The 20060-nt window shown below is 42.7% G+C and overlaps 1 protein-coding gene across 1 annotated transcript in view; it reads left to right on the forward strand.

The window, feature by feature from the left end:
- TTN (titin) overlaps window positions 1-20060 on the forward strand; it is a 242040-nt gene that overhangs the window by 45962 nt on the left and 176018 nt on the right. Inside the window, 24 exon segments of the mRNA XM_010569298.1 lie at window positions 4939-7485; window positions 8180-8458; window positions 9564-10127; window positions 10542-10823; window positions 10933-11211; window positions 11586-11864; window positions 11963-12241; window positions 12364-12651; window positions 12772-13050; window positions 13152-13433; window positions 13541-13819; window positions 13930-14208; window positions 14303-14581; window positions 14700-14987; window positions 15088-15366; window positions 15505-15786; window positions 15912-16190; window positions 16334-16612; window positions 16718-16996; window positions 17123-17410; window positions 17607-17885; window positions 18094-18375; window positions 18981-19259; window positions 19364-19645. Coding sequence (XP_010567600.1) covers window positions 4939-7485; window positions 8180-8458; window positions 9564-10127; window positions 10542-10823; window positions 10933-11211; window positions 11586-11864; window positions 11963-12241; window positions 12364-12651; window positions 12772-13050; window positions 13152-13433; window positions 13541-13819; window positions 13930-14208; window positions 14303-14581; window positions 14700-14987; window positions 15088-15366; window positions 15505-15786; window positions 15912-16190; window positions 16334-16612; window positions 16718-16996; window positions 17123-17410; window positions 17607-17885; window positions 18094-18375; window positions 18981-19259; window positions 19364-19645 — 9291 coding nt within the window.

Consider the following 20060-nt stretch of genomic DNA (forward strand, 5'->3'; position numbering starts at 1 on the left):
AAGTATGTTGTGAGTCAGAAGGAGGGACTTCACAGTCTGAAGGTCCAAAATGTAGGTCCTTCTGATGGTGGATGGTATCACTGTCGGGCAATGAACAGGCTGGGAGAAGCAATGTGCAAAGGCTCCCTCGTAGTCATGGCTCAGCAGGGAGCAAGTGCTAAGGGAAGCAGTGAGACAGTTACGGGCAGTGAACCACGCAGGCCCCAGAAGTGTGACTTGCTTTTGAGTGAGACTGTGAGCCCAGGTGACCAGTCAGAAATAGAGCTGGAGTTTGAGTTCAAGCCTCATATAGACGACCCAGAGAAAGCAATCCAATTGCTTGCGGCAACTCAACAAGAGCGGGAAGTGGAAGGGGAGAAGCATGTCAACATTAGTTTTGACGTGTTTGCAGAGCCGTCCCAAAAGGAACAGGTTGAATTTAGGGCAGAGGACTCGGAGAGCTGCAGCTTTGAGTTCCAGGTCACAGAAGCCCCTCCCGAATTTCTAAGGCTCATTTCTGACTGCAGTACATTTGTAGGTGCCTCAGCATACTTCCAGTGTCTCGTGACTGGTTCCCCCCACCCAAGTGTCCGCTGGTACAAGGATGGGGTGTTGTTGGAAGGGGACAGGTACTGTGTGCAGGAAGAGCAGGGGGGCTGTCACAGTCTTACTATTGAAAACTTAATGCAAAGTGACAGTGGGCAGTACAAATGTATAGCTACTAACAGGGCAGGAACTGCTGAGACTAGTGCTGTGTTAACATTACACTAAATTTCCATAATTTATTTCAGAATCTCTTTTGAAATACTAAATGTTTTTATGCTGTCATTCACTGCAGGTAAAAATGCAGCACTCATTTTAGGGGCATTGTTTTTCATCTCTTTAGGGATGAAAACCACTCTATGTGGGCATATTTGTGTCTCACTTAAACTTGCCTTCATTGGGGAATTTAAGTGAGATTTAATCTGTGCATAGATTTTGTGCACACTTTCTGCACCGACGTATATTTCAGGCTCCTTCCAAGCTCCTTACTCATTCTTGTAAAGATATTTTAATTGACACTCATTTATGTAGGACTAATTTTTTCGTATAGTGTACGTATTCCTGTGTGTCTGTAACAGTGCAATCGTTATTGGTTTATGTAGGCTAGAAATCACCTGAAAATGTAGAAACCATCTTTTTCTTGTAACCTAAAGGTATGGAATACTAACTTACGCTTGCTGTTTAGTTTGGATATAGTTCTGTGAAAGAACTCCTTGAATTGGTATTCCCCCTTCTGACAATTTTGTCTCCGAACATGTGAGTCTCACTGATTTAAATCCTGTGTTTACAGTTTCTATCACTGCAAAATTCTTACATCCATGGGCCTCATTCTACTGACTCATGGAATTAAATGACTTTTTTTTTTAAGTCAATGGAATTACACTGTTGCAAAAAAAAGCAACACAATGGGAAGAGAATGGAAGTTTTGCGTTAGTAGAGACTGGACAGGATTTTTTTCTCTATTACCAAGTAATAAACATGAAAACATATTTTGTACTCTATCTTTAGAAGTTAAAGGAAAAGGAGAGGGAGCATAATAAAACAATGATGTAACTGTAAATTCATTAAAATAATTTTGGTTGTCCCCATATTCTAGTGTCATTCATAAAAAATGCATAGTAGTAAAAAAGTGAGAGATTTTTATGCAGTATTCTTGTTTCACGATAGAACTAAACCTCTACATATTCCTTTTTTCTTTTTTTTTAGTTAGTAACAGTTAAGTGTGCTATGTGTCAAGATGACCAGAAATAAGTAGAATATGTTCAATTGTTATCTGTGGAATTTTCTCAGTAGAAGAGATTTTTACATTAATGTTCTCAATGCGAGTATATATTTTTGTATTTAAAATAATGCTAATATTTATGAGGAGGAATCAGCAATAGCTGACATAATTAAATCTGAACTAAATCAATCATACATAAACAATGATAAATTGATTAAGAAAATATGTTAAAAGTATGAAAGTTATTAATTAATGTTTATCAGAAGTTAAATAACTCTCTAGTGCATGTGCCAGGTTTCCAGTTACCTATATGTCAAGGTGAAACCTTGAGCTCAACAACCCTAAGCAAAAATTATTTTTACTTTGATTACTTGTTCATGAGGTTCTTCCAGTTATTTACAAATTGCTGTCCATTGCCTTGCAAACTGCTTTAAGGAGCATGGTGATTTTAAGCATAAAAGAACTATTCCTATAGTACATCCAGTTATGTTCATGCATGTTCTTATTTCTGAGTTTGATGTGTCCTCACACTGAGGTCAGCATGCCTCAAAAACTCAATAATCTTTTAAGACTATCCCATCACTCACCTGGGATAGTAATTTTTGATCAAAAGATTCACTTTGCCCAATTGTGTTGCCTGATGTAAACTTAAAGTCAGGAGTGGCAAGTTCTAGTGACCCAGTACATGAAGTGGTTAGGCTAATACCAATGACTTAAGTTCCTTCCCAGTCATGACCCTATGATAAATATTTAATATTTGTACACTGTTAAAAGGCAGAGATAATTGTGTTTTCTCATAGGTAATGGTGGTAGGAAAGAGAAGCATAAGTGTCTGACCCAACGTTGTGCTGGGAAAGAATTACTTCATGATGCATCCTTAATCCATTACTTGTGTAGATGTGTAACACTAGCTGATTCATTAGGCAGCAGACTGTTGCTAGGGAAGTTGACATGAATTGTCTGATGTTATACATCAGCTGTGACATGAGGGGTCTTTTAGGTCCAAAACCAAAGAGGTCAGAGGACCTTTGGTTAGGTCCTGAGCAATTATGAGGTGTGTTTAATTTGCACTGAAATTTTTAGTAGAAACAGGCCCATAACTTGGTTTTGAAGCCATAAGCCAAACAGGTCCAAGTTCATGTTCACATCTGAAATATATGGCCAAGCATCTTTATCTCTACCCGTGTAGTAGTGTTTGTGGTTTATGTAAGTTTAAATGTCTTTGGTTTAAGTTTCATACATTAGCCAGGAGAACTATCACGTGCTTATGGAGAGACAAAGTCTAACCTAAGCTACAACAATACAAATCTGGAGTAACTCTAGTTTTGAATAAACTTACTCTGGAGCAACTGGTATAGCTTAGAGCCATGACTGGCCATCTGTCTTCAAAAGTTTGTGCTTTCATAGGAATTACAAAACTCACCATTTTATTGTCAGGTTTAATGTCGTCTTCATTTCTACAAACCAAGTATCTTAAAAAAAGGATGAATTATGTTTGTCATCAATGTATATTGAATGTTAACATGTATGGTTAATTTCTGAAATAAATATGTAAATTATTTAAGTCCGTCGCTTCTTGTACTTTATTCATTTCACAAGCATAGCTAAAATATGAAAAAAGTATCTATATAGTTTTTCTGTCATAAATATCCAGGAACACATAAAAGTGCATTAATTTTTGCCACACTCCTGTATATAAAGCATTATCATGTGTGTTAGCATAGGTTCTATTCTGCAATTTTTGTACTTTATTATGGACCCAATTCTGCCACCCATTCTGAAATTCACTAGCGCATTCTCTTTCTGGGGAAACTGCCCTAATGTTTTAACAAGGTTGGCAGTTAATACTGAAGGACTGGTGTAATTTTTTTTAACCTAAGCATCTCTTCTCCACAGTCAATCACTCCGTGCACTGTGCTATGTCATGTATATTATGGTATTTGTGGCAAGATTAATAATCGCTAAAACCAAGGAGAAAGAATTGGGTATGGCACATTATGTTCTTTAGAGTTGTTATCGGAGTGCAGCAAAAATTATCATCTCACAATAAGTTTGGGAATTTAAGACACTGCCATTGAGAAACTTATCAAGGTTCACCATTAAAGTGCCTGGAGACATTTATCCACTCACACTTCTTTTATTCTTTTTTAACAACTCTCATATCTTTCCAGCATCAAATACTGTGGGCCTTAACTGAGCAAACTTGACTCAATGAGGACAACAGGATTTGATTTCCAAAGGTTTTCTTTGCGCCGTGCTTTTTGTGGATGGCTTGTTCCGTTCCTGGAAGTCTCAGATTTCACTGACGTTTCTAGTGTCAAGTGTCTGCAGAGAATGGCATCTTCTTGACGTCTGCTTCCTCTCATTTTTAAACCACCGTTAGAACAAAGTGGTCAGACACATAAATGCCTAATTCACAAAGGCAAGAAAAAGAAAAACCTTAAAGTGCTTTGTCCTCTTTTTCTCTGATATGGTGGGAGTTTTAATATGCAACATTGTGACAGGGATGAGTTTAAAAGCAGAGATTTAAATCAGTGATATTAAATCAAGGGTGCAAACTCATGATTTTTGTAATAATGGTGTTGTAAGCATAAGGCTCTAAAGGCAAAACCAGGACAAATCTGGTAAAGGAGAGGTAATATCTTAGTGAGTTAGACAAAAGATAGAGTTGAAAGAGATGAACTAACTGCACCCAAAGGAAGGTTGGTGGACTGAAAAGTTTGTGTTATTTTTTCCAATCCTAATTTCGGCATTCTGTTTTTTTCTTGGTGTTTTGAATTAAACCAGGGTCTTAGCACTGCTCTGCTGTATTTGTTTGTATAGGTGTACATACAGATGTGTACGGTACATACCACTTTAATTCTATTTGTGAAATGCACCAATGTTGCTTGACTGTTACTTGCACTGTACACCCTGGGGGTATGCCTAACCCATACTGTGATGTCAGGTTTAAAGAAACACACATGTTGATCCAGATGGGAAGTTCATAAGTAACCTGACAGCACAGCATGTCTTGCTGGTTTTGGCAGGTGTGTATTTGACAGCAAGAGGACCTCATGTTCATTGCTAACTGCTGTACAGTATTGAGAAAGCCTCCAGATATAAAAAAATAGTTGCACTAACACTGTTTATTGCTATTTTCAATTGCTCTCTTAAGCATTCTAGTAAAACTAAACAATTTTTTTTCCATACAGACATTGCTAGCTCTCTTATTGTGTCTTCTGAGGAAGGAAGAAGCAAAGGCTACAGCAGCGGCCTTCAGTTGCCTGATAGAGAGAAAACACTTGAATTTGAGCCTGAAAAACCAGTTTATTCCAGCAAAGAAACGATGAAAATGGAGGAGGGGGGCAAAGCCCCCATTTTCCTCAAAGAGGTCTCAGATGTTGAAGTCTGTCAGGGAGATGTAGCTAGGCTCTCTGTTACTGTTACTGGCAGCCCCGCACCCAAAATCCAATGGTTTTTCAACAGTATGAAGCTAACTCCATCCATGGACTGTAAGTTAGTGTTTGCTGGCAATGACCACAGCCTCATCCTCCCGTATGCAGGTGTGCAGGATGAGGGTGACTACACCTGCGTGGCCAGCAATGTACACGGTAAGACCACTTGCAGTGCCCACCTCCACGTGCGGCAGCGGATACCAGGGCTCCCTTGCTTTGCCAGGGAGCCGGACAGCGTGCGGTGTGCGCTGGGCTTCACAGCAGTCTTTGAGTACACCGTGGCTGGGGTCCCATGCCCTGATGTGCAGTGGTTCAAGGGGAGTGATCAGATCTTCTCCGATGCACGTCATTCTGTTGCTCACCACGCTGATGGCTCAGGCTCCCTGACAGTGCGGGAGTGCATGGAGGAGGACGCTGGGCTCTACACGTGCAGGGCAGTGAGCACCCTGGGTGAGGCCACATGCTCTGCTGAGCTCCTTGTGCTGCCCGAGGAGGAGCATGCTGTGTGCAGGCAGAGCCCAGCCTTGCAGCACTCTGCGGTGGCAGAGGACCAAAGCCTCCTCTCCTACGAGGAGGCTGGCGAGCTTCCTGCCGTGGAAGGAACGCTCAACCTTGAGGCCATGAGGGAGCCCTGGCCCTTCCTTCAGCTCCAGACAAGCCAGGCAGAGCACGTGCTGCCCAGGGAGGACATCTTGCCTGGCCTGCCACTGGCCTGCCTGGCCACACAGAGTGTTGAAGAGGTGCTCACCCAGGTGGCCACAACACAAGAGAGCAGCAGGCTTCTGGCAGAACCACTGCAAACCCTCCCTGCTGGCCCCCAGGGTGTGGTGCCTGCAGCAGTGATGGAGACACGACTGCTGGGCTGCCTTGGGACTGTAGCTGCCCAGATACTCTTGCCCAAAGAGGAAGTCATCCCCAAGGCAGCAGAGCAAATGGCTGCTCTGAAGACAGAGGCTTCCCAAGCCCTTCTACGGGTATCAAGCAGCACTGAGAGCCATGCCATAGATGGTGACCACATCCAGGTCCTTGAGGGCTTCCAGGCAATGCAAGGTGAGCTGAAAGCTGAACCCAGATTTCCCTCTGAATTGGCCTTTACTGGGGGCCAAGCTGTCCCACTGGAGAACATTTCTTCCCTGGAAGCAGCAGAGGAAGATTTTGCAGCAAGAATCCATGAGGGACAGGCTGTGAGATTCCCCTTGCTGCTAGAAGAAAACCAGCCCCTGGAAGAGGAACATGTCGTTGATCTTGCCAGCCCACGTAGGCAGTCTCCAAGGGCAGGGAGACAACCCCACGAAACAATGTACACTCACCAGCTCCAGCCAAGCCAGGTCCTCAACAAAGAGAGCCAGCTCACTGCTCAGGTTCCCAAGAGCTGCAGCTTGGACATAAAGTCTCAAATTAGAAATGCACTGAAAGCTGCAGTGGTAAGTGAGCAAAACCTCTTGTTTTCAGAATGGTTGGCTGATAAAGAAAACGTTGAAGTACAGACACTAAACATCACCAAGGAACATAAACACACCCTATGTACCTATGTTGTGACCACCGGAGGACTCAGTCCCATAGAAATCTCAGTTTCCTTGGGAGAAGTCAGCATTCACACAGCTGACCAGAAAACAGTCTTGAAGGAGGCTTTCTATTCTCTTGTTTGTGAAGAAAAACATCTCTTGACAGATGAAAAATCCAAAGCATTGCCAGTCCATTCCAGTCCACTTCTGTCAGGAAAACCCTGTGATGAAACCTCTGAGCTGGAGCCCCAGCAGGCTGAGAGGACTATGGAGGCAGCAATACCCCTGGAGCAGCCTTTGTCTGCACAAGTAATCAACACTCTGACTGGGCATGGTCAAATCAAGGATGTGGGTGCAGCTGCAGCCACTGCTGATGTAGCCTCTGCAGGTGTTCCCATTGAGACACCCACAGAAATACTGAAAAGAAAGGAGAGAAGGGAAGAAATATGTGAGGAAGAGGGCAGGGAAGGTCTGGAGACTAGAGCTGGGAAGATGGAGGATGAGCTGGGCAAAGAGAGTTATCCTATCATACACAGAAAACTGGTCAACACTGTTGTGGAGGAAGGGGAGAGTGTCAGGCTGGTGTCTGTCATAACAAATGTCAAAGAGGTGAACTGGTACTTTGAGGGTAAACTGGTGTCTTCAGGCGACAAATTCAAGTGTTTGCAAGATCAGGACACGTACACACTAGTAATTAGCAAAGTGTGCGAGGAGATTCACCAAGGAGAGTACACCTGTGAGGCACTGAATCAAGGTGGAAAAAGAGCAACAGCAGCAAAACTCACAGTTGTTAAAAGAGGTTGGATTATGAGGATAAAATACTGCCTAATACACTGCTCTACTAATGAAACTGCCCTACTATGTGTCTGTATCTTTGGATACAGACACAATATTATAACACCATCATGCCACTAATCAGAGGGGCCCTTTCTCTCTGGATTTATGGTCTCCTTTTACCACATTGCAAAGTCTCTCACTTCCCTCACCCCAGTCTCTGGGCAGGAACTTTGTTGCTTCCTGTTCTCATCACACAAGCACAGTGAGGACAAGCTGTATCTCAATCCCGACCACTTCTCCCATTGTTGCCTGTGAAGTGGACCTGCTCTTCCCACTTTTCTAACTGCTGCACCCTCTCTCACTCTTTAGAGTCGTTGCACAGTTTCAGCACAATTCCTCATTCACACCATAATTTCTCACAGCTCCAGGATAGTGTGGTATACGTTTGTATTGCATTGTTCTTGTGCATCGCTATTGCGCATTGTTTTTCCATTATCACCACTGTGTTTTCTGATGTCATTATGCACCGTAACACTCTGTCCACTGAGCCTTGTACTGCTTTCATTTCTTACAGATATTTTTTTTTATTTTACAGTCACTTTATATGGATTGCAAGTAAATCACCTTTTTTTTTTTTTTTTCCAGTCAGTCACTTCACTGACTTTCCAGAATGTCAGCAGGCAGGGCTTTGAGTGACTCTCTGCTTCTGATTTCAGTTGCACCGATCCTGAGGAGAAGGCTCGAATCTCTGGAGGTGGCTGTAAATCACGTGGCCAAGTTTACCTGTGAGGTAGAGACGGCTCCCAATGTCAAGTTCCAGTGGTACAAAGCCGGACGAGAGATATATGATGGGGACAAATACTCCATTCGCACCTCCAACTACCTCTCCACCCTGGAGATCCCAAGGCCTCAGGTTGTTGACTGTGGAGAGTATAGCTGTAAGGCTTCCAACCAGCATGGCAGTGTAAGCTCTACAGCTCTTTTAACAGTGACTGGTAAGTACAGACTTCCAAGCACTTCTCCTTCTCCATAAAATATCTGGTATATTGTAATGCTTTCAGTGCTACACTTAAAAATGTTTATGGTAGAGCTCTTGATTGCCATTGTTATACATAATCCATACCTAATTTTGGCAGGCACAAGCATAGAGAAGGAATAATTTTTAAGAATGCTGCTTTTAGGTGCTTTCTGTACCTAGAAAGGGGAATCAGTGTGAAAAGTTTCAGAAGGGAAGAAAGAAGGGGGAAAGACAGAGCATGAGGAACTATGTTGTCAACAGAATGGGATTGCTTTGTGAATACATTCTTGAAGAAGGTTTATTTAACTTCTAGACAACAAGAAAACATACACTTTTATATCTGATTTCTTTGGTGTAATAATCACTGTGCAACTATCCTAGCACCCTATGTTTATCCTGCAGCTATACTTGTGAGGCAGGCTATGCAGCTACATATACCTGAACGTTTGTGTGCCATGGCCAGAGGGGAACTCTATGTGATTGGGGAAATAGATCTTCTTAAACAAAAGAGGGTTTAAAGCTTTTTCAGTTTGCAGACTTTTTTGTCTATTGAAAGCTATACAATTATCTTTTTTTTTCTTTTTTTCTTTCTTTTTTTTTCTTTAAAAAACCCAACACCATCTTTTGGGCTTTTAGTGTATGATGATTTTTTTACTCTCACTTTTCTCTTTGTGGGAGGAATCTTTATGTGGTCTTTGCTAAGTGCCAGATAGTAGATACTAAAGAAAGATGCACAAACTGTGAAATGCATGCAAACTTGTCTATCTTGAGGGAATGGTGCCCAAATATGTCAGTCTTAGAGGAGTATGTTCTGGCTTTTGGTTTATTTTCCTTTAGTTTGTACATTGCTCCAGAGATTCAAAATGCCTTCAAGCTCTGGAGCAATATACAGACCCAAGAAGTACAAAAGCAAAAATTCATCATCTTTAACACCTCTTATCTACTTCACTTCTGGCTTCTTTTGCTTAAGAGTGTCCAGTGACAAACTGTCCCCTCTTGCTCTCTGTCCCTGGCAAATGTGGAGAAGGAGCATAAGCTCTGGTCTTCACCTCTGGATAACATTGAACCCCTTTGTTTTGCAGAAGCACTTCCACCAACGTTTCTTACCAGACCTGAATCTATCACTACTTTTGTGGGCAAAAGTGCCAAGTTCCTGTGTACTGTTTCGGGCACTCCAGTCATCGACGTCGCCTGGCAGAAAGATGGCACTACCATTTCACCTTCGGACCGCCACAAGATCTCCAAAGTGGAAAATAAACATGTGTTAGAAATTTCCCTTCTCACCACCAGTGACAGAGGGATTTACACTTGCAAAGCTTCCAACAAGTTTGGGGCTGACATATGCCAGGCTGAAATGGTCATTATAGACAAGCCGCACTTCATTAAAGTTTTGCAGTCAGTGCAGTCAGCAGTCAATAAAAAAATACGTCTTGAATGTCAGGTAGATGAAGACAGGAAAGTAACAGTAGGGTGGACAAAGGATGGAAACAAAATCCCTCCAGGCAAAGATTATAAGATTTACTTTGAAGACAAAATAGCCTCGCTTGAGATTCCTCTGGCTAAACTCAAGGATTCAGGCCATTATGTGTGCACTGCCTCAAATGAGGCAGGAAGCAGCTCCTCTTCTGCCAGCGTCACAGTGAGAGGTAAGATAGTCCTACACCCCCCTTACCTTTGCTCTTCTTGGGTTCCCCATTTCTTCTTTTGCAGGCCAAAGATTTCTTTGGGTTGAAATCCCACTGGAACTCTTCTCAGACCTGCCATCAGGTCTATTCACCTCTTGCTCATTTCCCCTGCTGCCTTCCAGCACACTGTGTGTTGCCTCAACTTTTCTTTCACCAGCCAGATCCAAGAACTGCTCCTGCATGCAGGGAAGAGGTGGACAGAGAAAGCAAGAGAAACCACAAGAACTGCAGCTCAGCAAAGATTATGCTGATCTTTTCTGAAGTCATGTTTTGTTCTTACACTAGGAACCAACCTTTCAAAGCTTTGTATTTCAATCTTCTTTCCTTTTTCTCTTTTCTTTTCCCCTTTTCTTCCCCTTTTCTTCCCATTTTTAGAACCACCATCCTTTGTGAAGAAAGTCGATCCATCTTATTTACTGACCCCAGGTGACTCTGCACGCCTTCAATGCAAAATCAAAGGCTCTCCTGAAATCCAGGTTACTTGGTTTAAGAACAATAAGGAAATCCGTGAAAGTAACACACACAGGATGTCCTTTGTCAATTCTGTGGCCGTGTTAGATATTTTGGAGATGAAAGTTGATGACAGTGGGAGCTACTCATGCGAAGCTGTAAATGAGGTTGGAAGTGACAGCTGCACCACTGAAGTAGTTGTCAAAGGTCTGTTCTTCTTGCTGCTGCCAGTCACATTCTTGAGAAAAACCTTCCTTTTGGGGTTGGTTTTTTTTGGTGGGGATGGTTGACTAATTCTTTCTCCCTGCTTTTATAGAGCCTCCGTCTTTCATCCGAACACTTGAACCAGCAGAGGTAGTGAAGGGAACAAACACCGTTCTTCAGTGTGAGGTTGCTGGCACTGGACCATTTGAGATTAGCTGGTACAAAGACAAGAAACAGATTCGCAGTAGTAAAAAATACAGGTTGACCTCTCAGAAAGCTGTTATTTCTCTGGAGGTGTCTTCATTTAATAGTGCGGATGTCGGTGAATACGAGTGTGTGATAGCTAATGAAGTTGGGAAGTGCATATGCAGTGCAACATACATCTTGAAAGGTCAGTGGGACAGAGAAAACTCCACTTATTGAAGGGATTGGCAAGAACCCCTCATTTCTTAAAATGTCTTTTCTTTGGATTTGTGGGTGGCTAGAGAGGGTGGGGAGGGAGAATATCTTCTTTTTCTCTTAAAATTCTGTGTATATCTTAACTCTTATCTGGCATCAAGCCTGTGAATCTGAAGGACATTGAGCTTAAAGGGCCATGCATTAGCTCCCAGCTGGGGAATGCAGCTCTTCTCCTTGCCTGCTTTTTAGCTGAATTGCACCACGTGCTGCACATGCTGTCTCATAAAACTGTCTTTAAGCAGCAGATTTCATGGGATGATGTAGTAGCAGATGAGTATTTCTTCTTGTCTCTTTTCTTTGAACTAGAACCACCATCTTTTGTTAAGAAAATTGAAAATGTGACAGCTCTGGCTGGAGACAGTGTTACGTTACAGGCTGTGGTGAAAGGGTCAGAGCCTATTTCTGTGATATGGATGAAGGGCAAAGACATTATTCAAGATGATAACAAAGTGAGAGTGACATTTGAACATGGTCTAGCAACGCTGCAAATTACCGGTGTCCAGCTGAGCTCTGGTGGCAAATACACCTGCGTGGCTGAGAATGATGCAGGAAGTCAGTCCTGCTTTGGTGAACTAGCAGTGAAAGGTCAGTGGAGTAGTGCTGTGATCCCTGCATTGTCTCCCACCTGAGAGGAAGAGCAATTTCCTTTTGTCCTTAACACCAGTTGTTTAATTCTGTTGTAGAACCTGCCAAAATCATTGAAAAATCTGAAATGATCCAGGTAACAGCAGGGGAACCAGCCATTTTGGAGTACACTGTCACAGGCACTCCAGAGCTAAAAACCAAATGGTTCAAAGATGGAAGGCCACTACCTGCCAGCAAAAAATATAGGATCAGCTTTAAAAATAACGTTGCCCAGCTCAAGTTTTATGCTACTGAAATGCAGGACAGTGGCGAGTACACCTTTGAGATATCCAACGATGTGGGCATCAGCTCTTGTACTACCAGCTTCACTGTGCTAGGTTGGTACTGACTCTTTGCAATGAGCCCTGCTACTCTGCCTTCAGCCCAACAGAGCCAGAAGTTGAACTGCATGCCTGTTTTGCTCATGTGTTGGTTTCTTTCATTTTTTCACTCTCAACAGATCGCACTCTCCCTCCCTTCTTTACCAAACCACTGAAGAATATTGACAGCATCATTAGCACCTCATGCCGCCTAGACTGCAAAATTTCAGGCTCTCTTCCAATGACCGTCTCTTGGTTTAAGCAGGACACTGAGATCACTTCAAGTGCCAAGTACACAGTACAATTTGCAGAAGGCTCTGCATCTTTGGAAATAAAACACCTAGATGCAAGTGACGCTGGCGTCTACATTTGCAGAGCCACAAACTCTGCTGGTAGCAAAGACAGCAGTAGCACATTGTTTATAAAAGGTTTGGCAATTTGTTTCATGGTTTTTGGAGTTTTACTTTTCATGTCATAATACTTTTCTTCTCCAAAGCACAGGCCATGTGTCTTACTCTTGACAATTGTTTCCTTTCAATGCAATCTAGAGCCACCCAGCTTCACTGTAGAACCAGAGTCCCAAGATGTACTGCCTGCATCAACTGTACGTTTCAAAGGCACATTTAAAGGCACAACACCACTGACAGTGAAATGGTTTAAAGGTGATACTGAGCTGGTGACAGGAGGAGCCTGCTACATTATGACAGAAGCATTAGCAAGTTACTTGGAGCTTTACGCGGTCAAACCAACAGATTCAGGAAAATACACCTGCAAAGTCTCCAACGTAGCTGGTTCAGTAACATGCAGTGCAAACTTGTTTGTAAAAGGTTTGCATTCTTACTCTCTTTTAAACTTTCAGCGGCTGGATTTGACCCAGTTGCACTCTTTCCAGCCTTCTTTGTCCTGAACACTTTTCTTAAATCCACAGAACCTGCTGCCTTCAAGGAGAAGCTAGAGCCAACCCATCTGGTAAAGAAAGGTGGATATGCTGAGCTGACCTGTGAAGTCACTGGTACTCCTGAGATTAAAATCACGTGGTTCAAGGATGATAGAGAGTTAAAAGAGAGTGACAAATACAGGATGTCTTTTGCAAAATACTTGGCAATACTCCATGTTACAGAGGTTGAGACCGAAGACAGTGGGGAATACATTTGCGAGGCCAAAAATGATGCTGGAAAAGATATTTGCAGTAGCGTTGTTACAGTCAAAGGTGTGTGTGACATCCAGCCACATAGTTTGTCTCTTTAAACTCAGTGCAGTTTTACAGGCTTTGAAAGTATGATTAATACAAACTGTACTCTCTCTTTTGCACCGTAGAGTCACCTTATTTTAGCAAGGAGTTTCAATCCATGGAAGTCTTGAAGGATTCTGATGTGGTTTTGGAGTGCGAGGTGCTTGGCACACCTCCCTTTGAAGTGTTTTGGGTGAAAGATGATAAACCTGTGCGGAGCAGTAAGAAGCACAGAATAAGCATTGAGAAATCTTTGATTAGCCTCCACGTTTTCAGGTTTGATGCTTCTGATGTTGGCGAGTATCAGTGTAGAGTAACAAATGATGTCGGGAGCTGCCTCTGCAGTTCGGAGGTCACACTGAAAGGTTAGTGCAAGGTGCAGAATGCCACTAGCATGCTCTTATCCCAGTGTGGTTTCCATGCCACACTGTCATGCACCAGATCCATACTTACATAGTCCCTTTCTTCCTGCCAGAGCCCCCACAGTTCTTGAAGAGGATAGAAAACATTAGTTCCCTTCGAGGGGGCACAGTCGTGTTTCAGGCTGCTATTAAAGGCTCCTTGCCCATCACTGTGTCCTGGCTGAAAGACAACGATGAAGTGATTGAAGACAACAATATCAAAATGACCTTTGTGAACAATGTTGCCACTCTTCTGGTGAGGTCTATTGAGCTGAAACATGATGGGAAATATTTCTGTCAGGCTAAAAATGAGGCAGGAATTCAAAGGTGTTCTGCTTTGCTGACTGTCAAAGGTTGGTCCTACCCTGAGGGCTTGCAGTGATCTCAGACAGTTCCCTTGCCATTTTTACAGATGCCCTTAACGCTCTATCTCCTTGTTTACAACAGAACCTGCTACAATCGTGGACAAGGCCGTGTCAATAGATGTGACTGAGGGAGACCCAGCAACGTTGCAGTGTAAATTTTCGGGAACGAAACACATTACAGCCAAATGGTTCAAAGATGGCAAGGAATTGATGTTGGGCCCAAAATATAAGATCAGTGTTACAGACACTGTCTCAGTCCTAAAGGTGCTTCATACAGAAAAGAAAGACAGTGGGGAATACATTTTTGAGGTTCACAATGATGTTGGGAGCAGTAGCTGTTCCGCCAGCATTAATGTCCTAGGTGTGTATGGGCTCTCTTTTATCATTGTTTTTACACACAAAATCTGTTCTCCTGAGCTGACATCTGCCACAATCAAGGTTGAATTTCATACTTTGTCTTTTTACTCTGTCTTGGCTAGATCTCATTATACCACCTAAATTCACCAAAAAGCTCAAGAAAATGGACAGCATTAAGGGGTCTTTTGTCCACCTGGAGTGCATAGTGTCTGGTTCACATCCTATAAGTATCCAGTGGTACAAGGACGGCCAAGAAATAACAGCAAGTGAAAAGCACAAATACTCTTTCCATGATAATACTGCATTTCTGGAAATCAATAAACTGGAAGGCACAGACAGTGGCTCTTACACCTGTGAAGCAACAAATAAGGCAGGAAGCAACCAATGCAGTGGGTTCTTAACAGTCAAAGGTTTGAGCTCCTTCTTTGTTTTGTGTTAGGTCTCTCATACATAATTTTGGAATTCCCCTGTCTCAGAGTAATCCCCTTTCTTCCTTTTTACACATTATAGAACCACCATATTTTGTGGAAAAACCTCAGTCCCAAGAGGTTGTGCCCAATGCCAGGGTTCAGTTCAAAGCACTGGTGAAAGGCTCTACACCTCTGCAGATAAAATGGTTTAAAGACAGCCAGGAGCTCCTCTCTGGAGCCAATCGATCTGTCTGGAAGGATGACACATCTAGCGTACTGGAGCTCTTCTCAGCTAGGACATCTGACTCCGGGAACTACACTTGTCAGATAAGCAATGATGTGGGGACTGCAACTTGCAAGGCCTCTTTGTTTGTAAAAGGTGTGCAACACAATGTTCTTCTCTTCTTTGTGGCTCTGATTTTTCCGTGCAATTTGGGGGGAGTGGGTAGGAAACCCTTGTATTTCTTTAAACCACCTTGAATATTATACCGCCTCACCTTTTCTGTCCATCTTCTAGAGCCCCCCAGATTTATTCAGATGCCAACTTCTGTAGTAGCTTTGCGTGAAGGACAGTCCACCACTTTCGAGTGCCAGGTAGTAGGCACGCCAGAGATCCACATCACATGGTACCTGGATGGGAATGAAGTGATTGACCAAGCTAAATACAGCATCTCCTTCATAGACGGTTTAGCCACTTTGAAAGTCACTCAAGCCAGAGTGTCGGATAGTGGGATTTATGTTTGTGAAGCCCACAATGATGCAGGTAGTGAGAGCTGCAGCGTCGAGCTGAAAGTAAAAGGTTGGTTTTGAACATCTTGTCATCATCCAGCTATGCCACATAGCTGTGGTGATGGAATAGAGGAGACTTCTCCCCTCAAAACCACTTAAGGTTGCTATCTACTTTCCCCTCATTCCTCTTTGTAGAGCCTCCAACATTTGTTCGGGAGTTGAGTCCCACCGCCGTAGTGAAGGGCTTGGAGGCTACACTGGAGTGTGAGGTGACTGGTACTCCTCCATTTGAGGTGAAGTGGCTGAAGAACAATAAGGAGATGTTCAGCAGCAAGAAATATGCCATCTCCACCAAAGAATCAGTATTTACTCTTAATGTGACTAACTGTGATGTCTCAGATGTTGGTGAATATCAGTGTATTATATCAAATGAAGGTGGGAGCTGTTCTTGCAGCACAAGGCTCAGCTTGAAAGGTCAGTCCTCTAGGAAGCATACCCCAAACATTACATCCCCTAGCTAAACTGTAGTGACAAGGTTGACTTTATATGATCTCTCTTTCCCCTCTTCACTTTCCATGACTTCTCTTCCAAACAACAAACAAAACCTCACACCACAGAACCACCATCCTTCGTCAAGAAGCTGGAGAATGTCACTAGTATTTTGAAAGGTACCGCATTCTTCCAGTGTGTTGTAGCAGGCGCTCAACCCTTATCTGTGTCATGGATAAAAGATGAGAAAATACTGGAAGATGATGAGCACCACCATATAACCTTTGAGAACAGTGTGGCCACACTGGAACTTACCAATGTTGACCTCAGCCACAGAGGGAGATACACCTGCCAGGCAAAGAACGAGTCTGGCATGGAGAAGTGTTTTGCTTTACTTTTTGTACAAGGTGTGTACAAGGTGTGACCCTTCAAGCTCATCCTTGATGAGTACTTGAAAATTCAGTCCCCTATCTGTGTTGCTAACTGCCTTTTTTATACACTTTATACCTCAGAGCCTGCACGGATCATAGAAAAGGCTAAATCACTTAAAGTCACTGAAAGAGACCCCGTGACTTTGGAGTGTACTGTTGCTGGGACACCAGAGCTCCGAATAAGATGGTACAAAGATGGCAAACAGCTCCTGCCCAGTAGATACTACACAATGAGCTTTGAAAACAATGTGGCCAGTTTCAGGATTGAACCTGTATCAAAGGAGGATAGTGGTACATACAGTTTTAAGGTTGAAAATGACTTTGGAAGTAGCACCTGCGAAGCTGTTCTGACTGTGCTAGGTTTGTATTGTCATTTGGCAAATTTGCCAGTCCAACAGGGAGGGAATGAAAAAATAATAATCTCTGTTTGTGAAAGGTAGGCAAGAAGGTAACCAGTGTGTTTTTGCCATTTTTTGTGTTGGGCAGATCAATCAATTCCTCCTGCATTTATCAAAAAGCTAACCAAAAAGGATACCATTCTTGGATCTTCTATCCAAATGGAGTGCAAAGTCTCTGGGTCACTCCCCATTACTGCAAAATGGTTTAAGGATGGAAAAGAGATAACTGACAGTGCAAAATACAGAAGCCTATGCCATGAGAACACGATGTCACTCGAGATTGCTAATCTAGAGCTGGCAGACAGTGCAAATTACACATGCAGTGTCTCTAATGTTGCCGGGAACGATTCTTGCAGTGCTATCCTCACTGTGAAAGGTTTGAAACTCTTTTACTACTTCTTCTTGTTTGTGATAGATGCTGAGAAAATACCTTAAATCTTATGCTAACAAAACACTCTTATACCTCTTAACATTAATGCTGAAAACTTGGTCTCCATGCTTATCTCACTAATTTTCTTTATTCTTAGACAGTTCTGATGTAATTGAATATTTCTTTTTCTTAAAAACTGCAGAGCCACCAAGCTTCTTAGTAAAACCTGAAAGCCAGCAAGCCATCCCAGATTCCACAGTGGAGTTTAAGGCCACACTAAAAGGAACGCCACCATTTACAGTAAAGTGGTTCAAAGAAGACTTAGAACTTGTATCTGGTCCTACTTGTTTCATTGGGATTGAAGGGTCAACTGGGTTCTTAACCCTCTATTCAGTGGATACTTCTAGGAGTGGGCACTACACTTGCCACGTTTCAAATGACGTTGGCAGTGACTCTTGCACTACAACATTGATGGTAACAGGTGTGCACTCTTTCTTGTTGTGTTGCAGTCTTTTTGTCTATTTCTTTTCTTTCCTTTTTGCCAAGCCCACCTCAGTGACCTTTGATACATTGCCCAGTGAATTCCCTACCCTATGTTTGCAACCCACAGTTGTTTGGCTCTTTTCCCAACTCTTTTCTTTCCAGTATTAATTCAGACCTTCCTGACCCTACTTTTCTGGTTTTTTTAGAACCACCCAAGTTTGCTAAGAAGCTAGAGGCAGCAAAAGTAGTCAAGCAGGGTGACTCAGCCCGGCTTGAATGCAAAGTAAGTGGATCTCCAGAGATGAAAGTAGTGTGGTTCAGAAATGACCATGAAATTGTTGCCAGTGAAAAATTCCGGACATCATTCATTGACTCTGTGGCCGTGCTTGAAATGAATCATCTCAGTACTGATGAGAGCGGTGACTACATCTGTGAAGCTCACAACCCTGCCGGCAAGGCCAGCTGTAGCACCAAAGTCACAGTGAAAGGTTAGCTGTCCTCTTGTTCTCTGACTACATCTTATTTTTCCCTGGTGGTTTTATCCCTTGGAAATCCACAGGAACATGAGATTAATTTCTCACTTCAGGGCTGCCTTTTTCTTCATGTCATGTTTGTTTCTTAATGCCCCCTCACCCCCTCTGCCAGTGCCTGAACAAGAGAGATGTTGTTCTTAATGCAGATGAGTCCTAAGCTAGGTGTTCCCCATTTCTATGATTGTCAACATCCAAGACAGATCATAGTGGGAACCACTATATCAAGGAGCTGAAATATGAAGAAAAAGAACAGACCCAAACTGATCAGTGTCAGTTTTACACCCTGTATCTGAGAATATTACCAGCTAAATGAGACCTGTACCCTTCTTGCCCCGGGTCACCTCTCTGTTTTTACCTTTTCTACGGAGAGGCTAAGAGCTTTGAATGCTCACCTACCTGCAAGATCATTTCATAATGTGCCCAGAAAATGAGGAAAGTCCTTGCCCATTCTGTTGATTTTCTCAGCAGTCTCATTATGTAGAAGCTGGTATCAGTAAACAGTTTGTTGGTCAAATAGCTCTAGACTCCTTCTTAAAAATGTTCCTTTCTTCTCTTGTTAGAACCTCCTGTCTTTAGCAGGAAGCCTTCTCCAGTAGACATGCTCAAAGGAAGTGAGGTTAGCCTGGAATGTGAGATTTCAGGAACGCCACCATTTGATGTTACCTGGTACAAAGACAGGAGACAAATCCGCAGCAGTAAGAAGTATAAGGTTACGGCCAAAAACTACCATACAAGCGTTCGCATTCTTAATGTTGAAGCTGCAGATGTTGGTGAATATCAGTGCAAAGCACAGAACGACGTAGGAAGTGACACTTGTTTTTGCACTGTGAAGCTGAAAGGTAAAGTATTGGCACATATGCCATCTGCAGTGCTCCCAATGGCTCTGCATTGCTCTTCTTTACATAGGCACTGTATTTACTGTAACTGCATGTTTCTTCTTCAGAACCACCAAAATTCTTGACGAAAATAAACAGCATGACTGTTGTGGTTGGTGAACCAGTAGAGTTACAAGCAAGAGTTGAGGGCTCCCAGCCAATTTCTGTGCAGTGGCTTAAAGACAAAGAGGAAGTTATTAGAGAAAGTGAAAACACGAAGATCACATTTATGGAAAATATTGCAACTTTACAACTTGTGCGCACAGAGACAAGCAATGCTGGAAAATACATCTGTCAGATCAGAAATGATGCTGGAAGTCGCGAGTGCATGGCTACCTTAACTATACTAGGTTGGTAAAAAGCACAAGTTCATGAAAGATATTTTTAAAGTTAGGAATTTGGCTATTTAGTGTCAGCTGTACGCTTTGCTTATGCCCCTGAGTTCAAAACAATCAAAACAGAGAATCTCTGTGTCCCCAAAGGTAGTCATGTTCCTTATTTCCAGTTGTCCAGGAATAGGGGTGAAAGGAACCACAGGCCTCTACACTGTGATGGGATCCAGTTGACTGGCTTTCTAAGTCATGTCTTCTGCTTGTGCCTGCTTGGAGAGGGACAGACAGTTGCATTTCTCTCCTAGGAGTTTAAACTTATTTTTACTTCATTTTGGAGAGCATCTGAAATCTCCAGTTTAGGATAGAATAAAGCGTGGAAAAAACAGCTGAAAAAATTTCCCAGCCCAACAAACTGAGATATCCTTAGTATCAA

The sequence above is a fragment of the Haliaeetus leucocephalus genome, unplaced genomic scaffold (genome assembly GCF_000737465.1).
Source record: "Haliaeetus leucocephalus isolate CR32 unplaced genomic scaffold, Haliaeetus_leucocephalus-4.0 Scaffold1, whole genome shotgun sequence".
NCBI classification, from domain to species: domain Eukaryota; kingdom Metazoa; phylum Chordata; class Aves; order Accipitriformes; family Accipitridae; genus Haliaeetus; species Haliaeetus leucocephalus.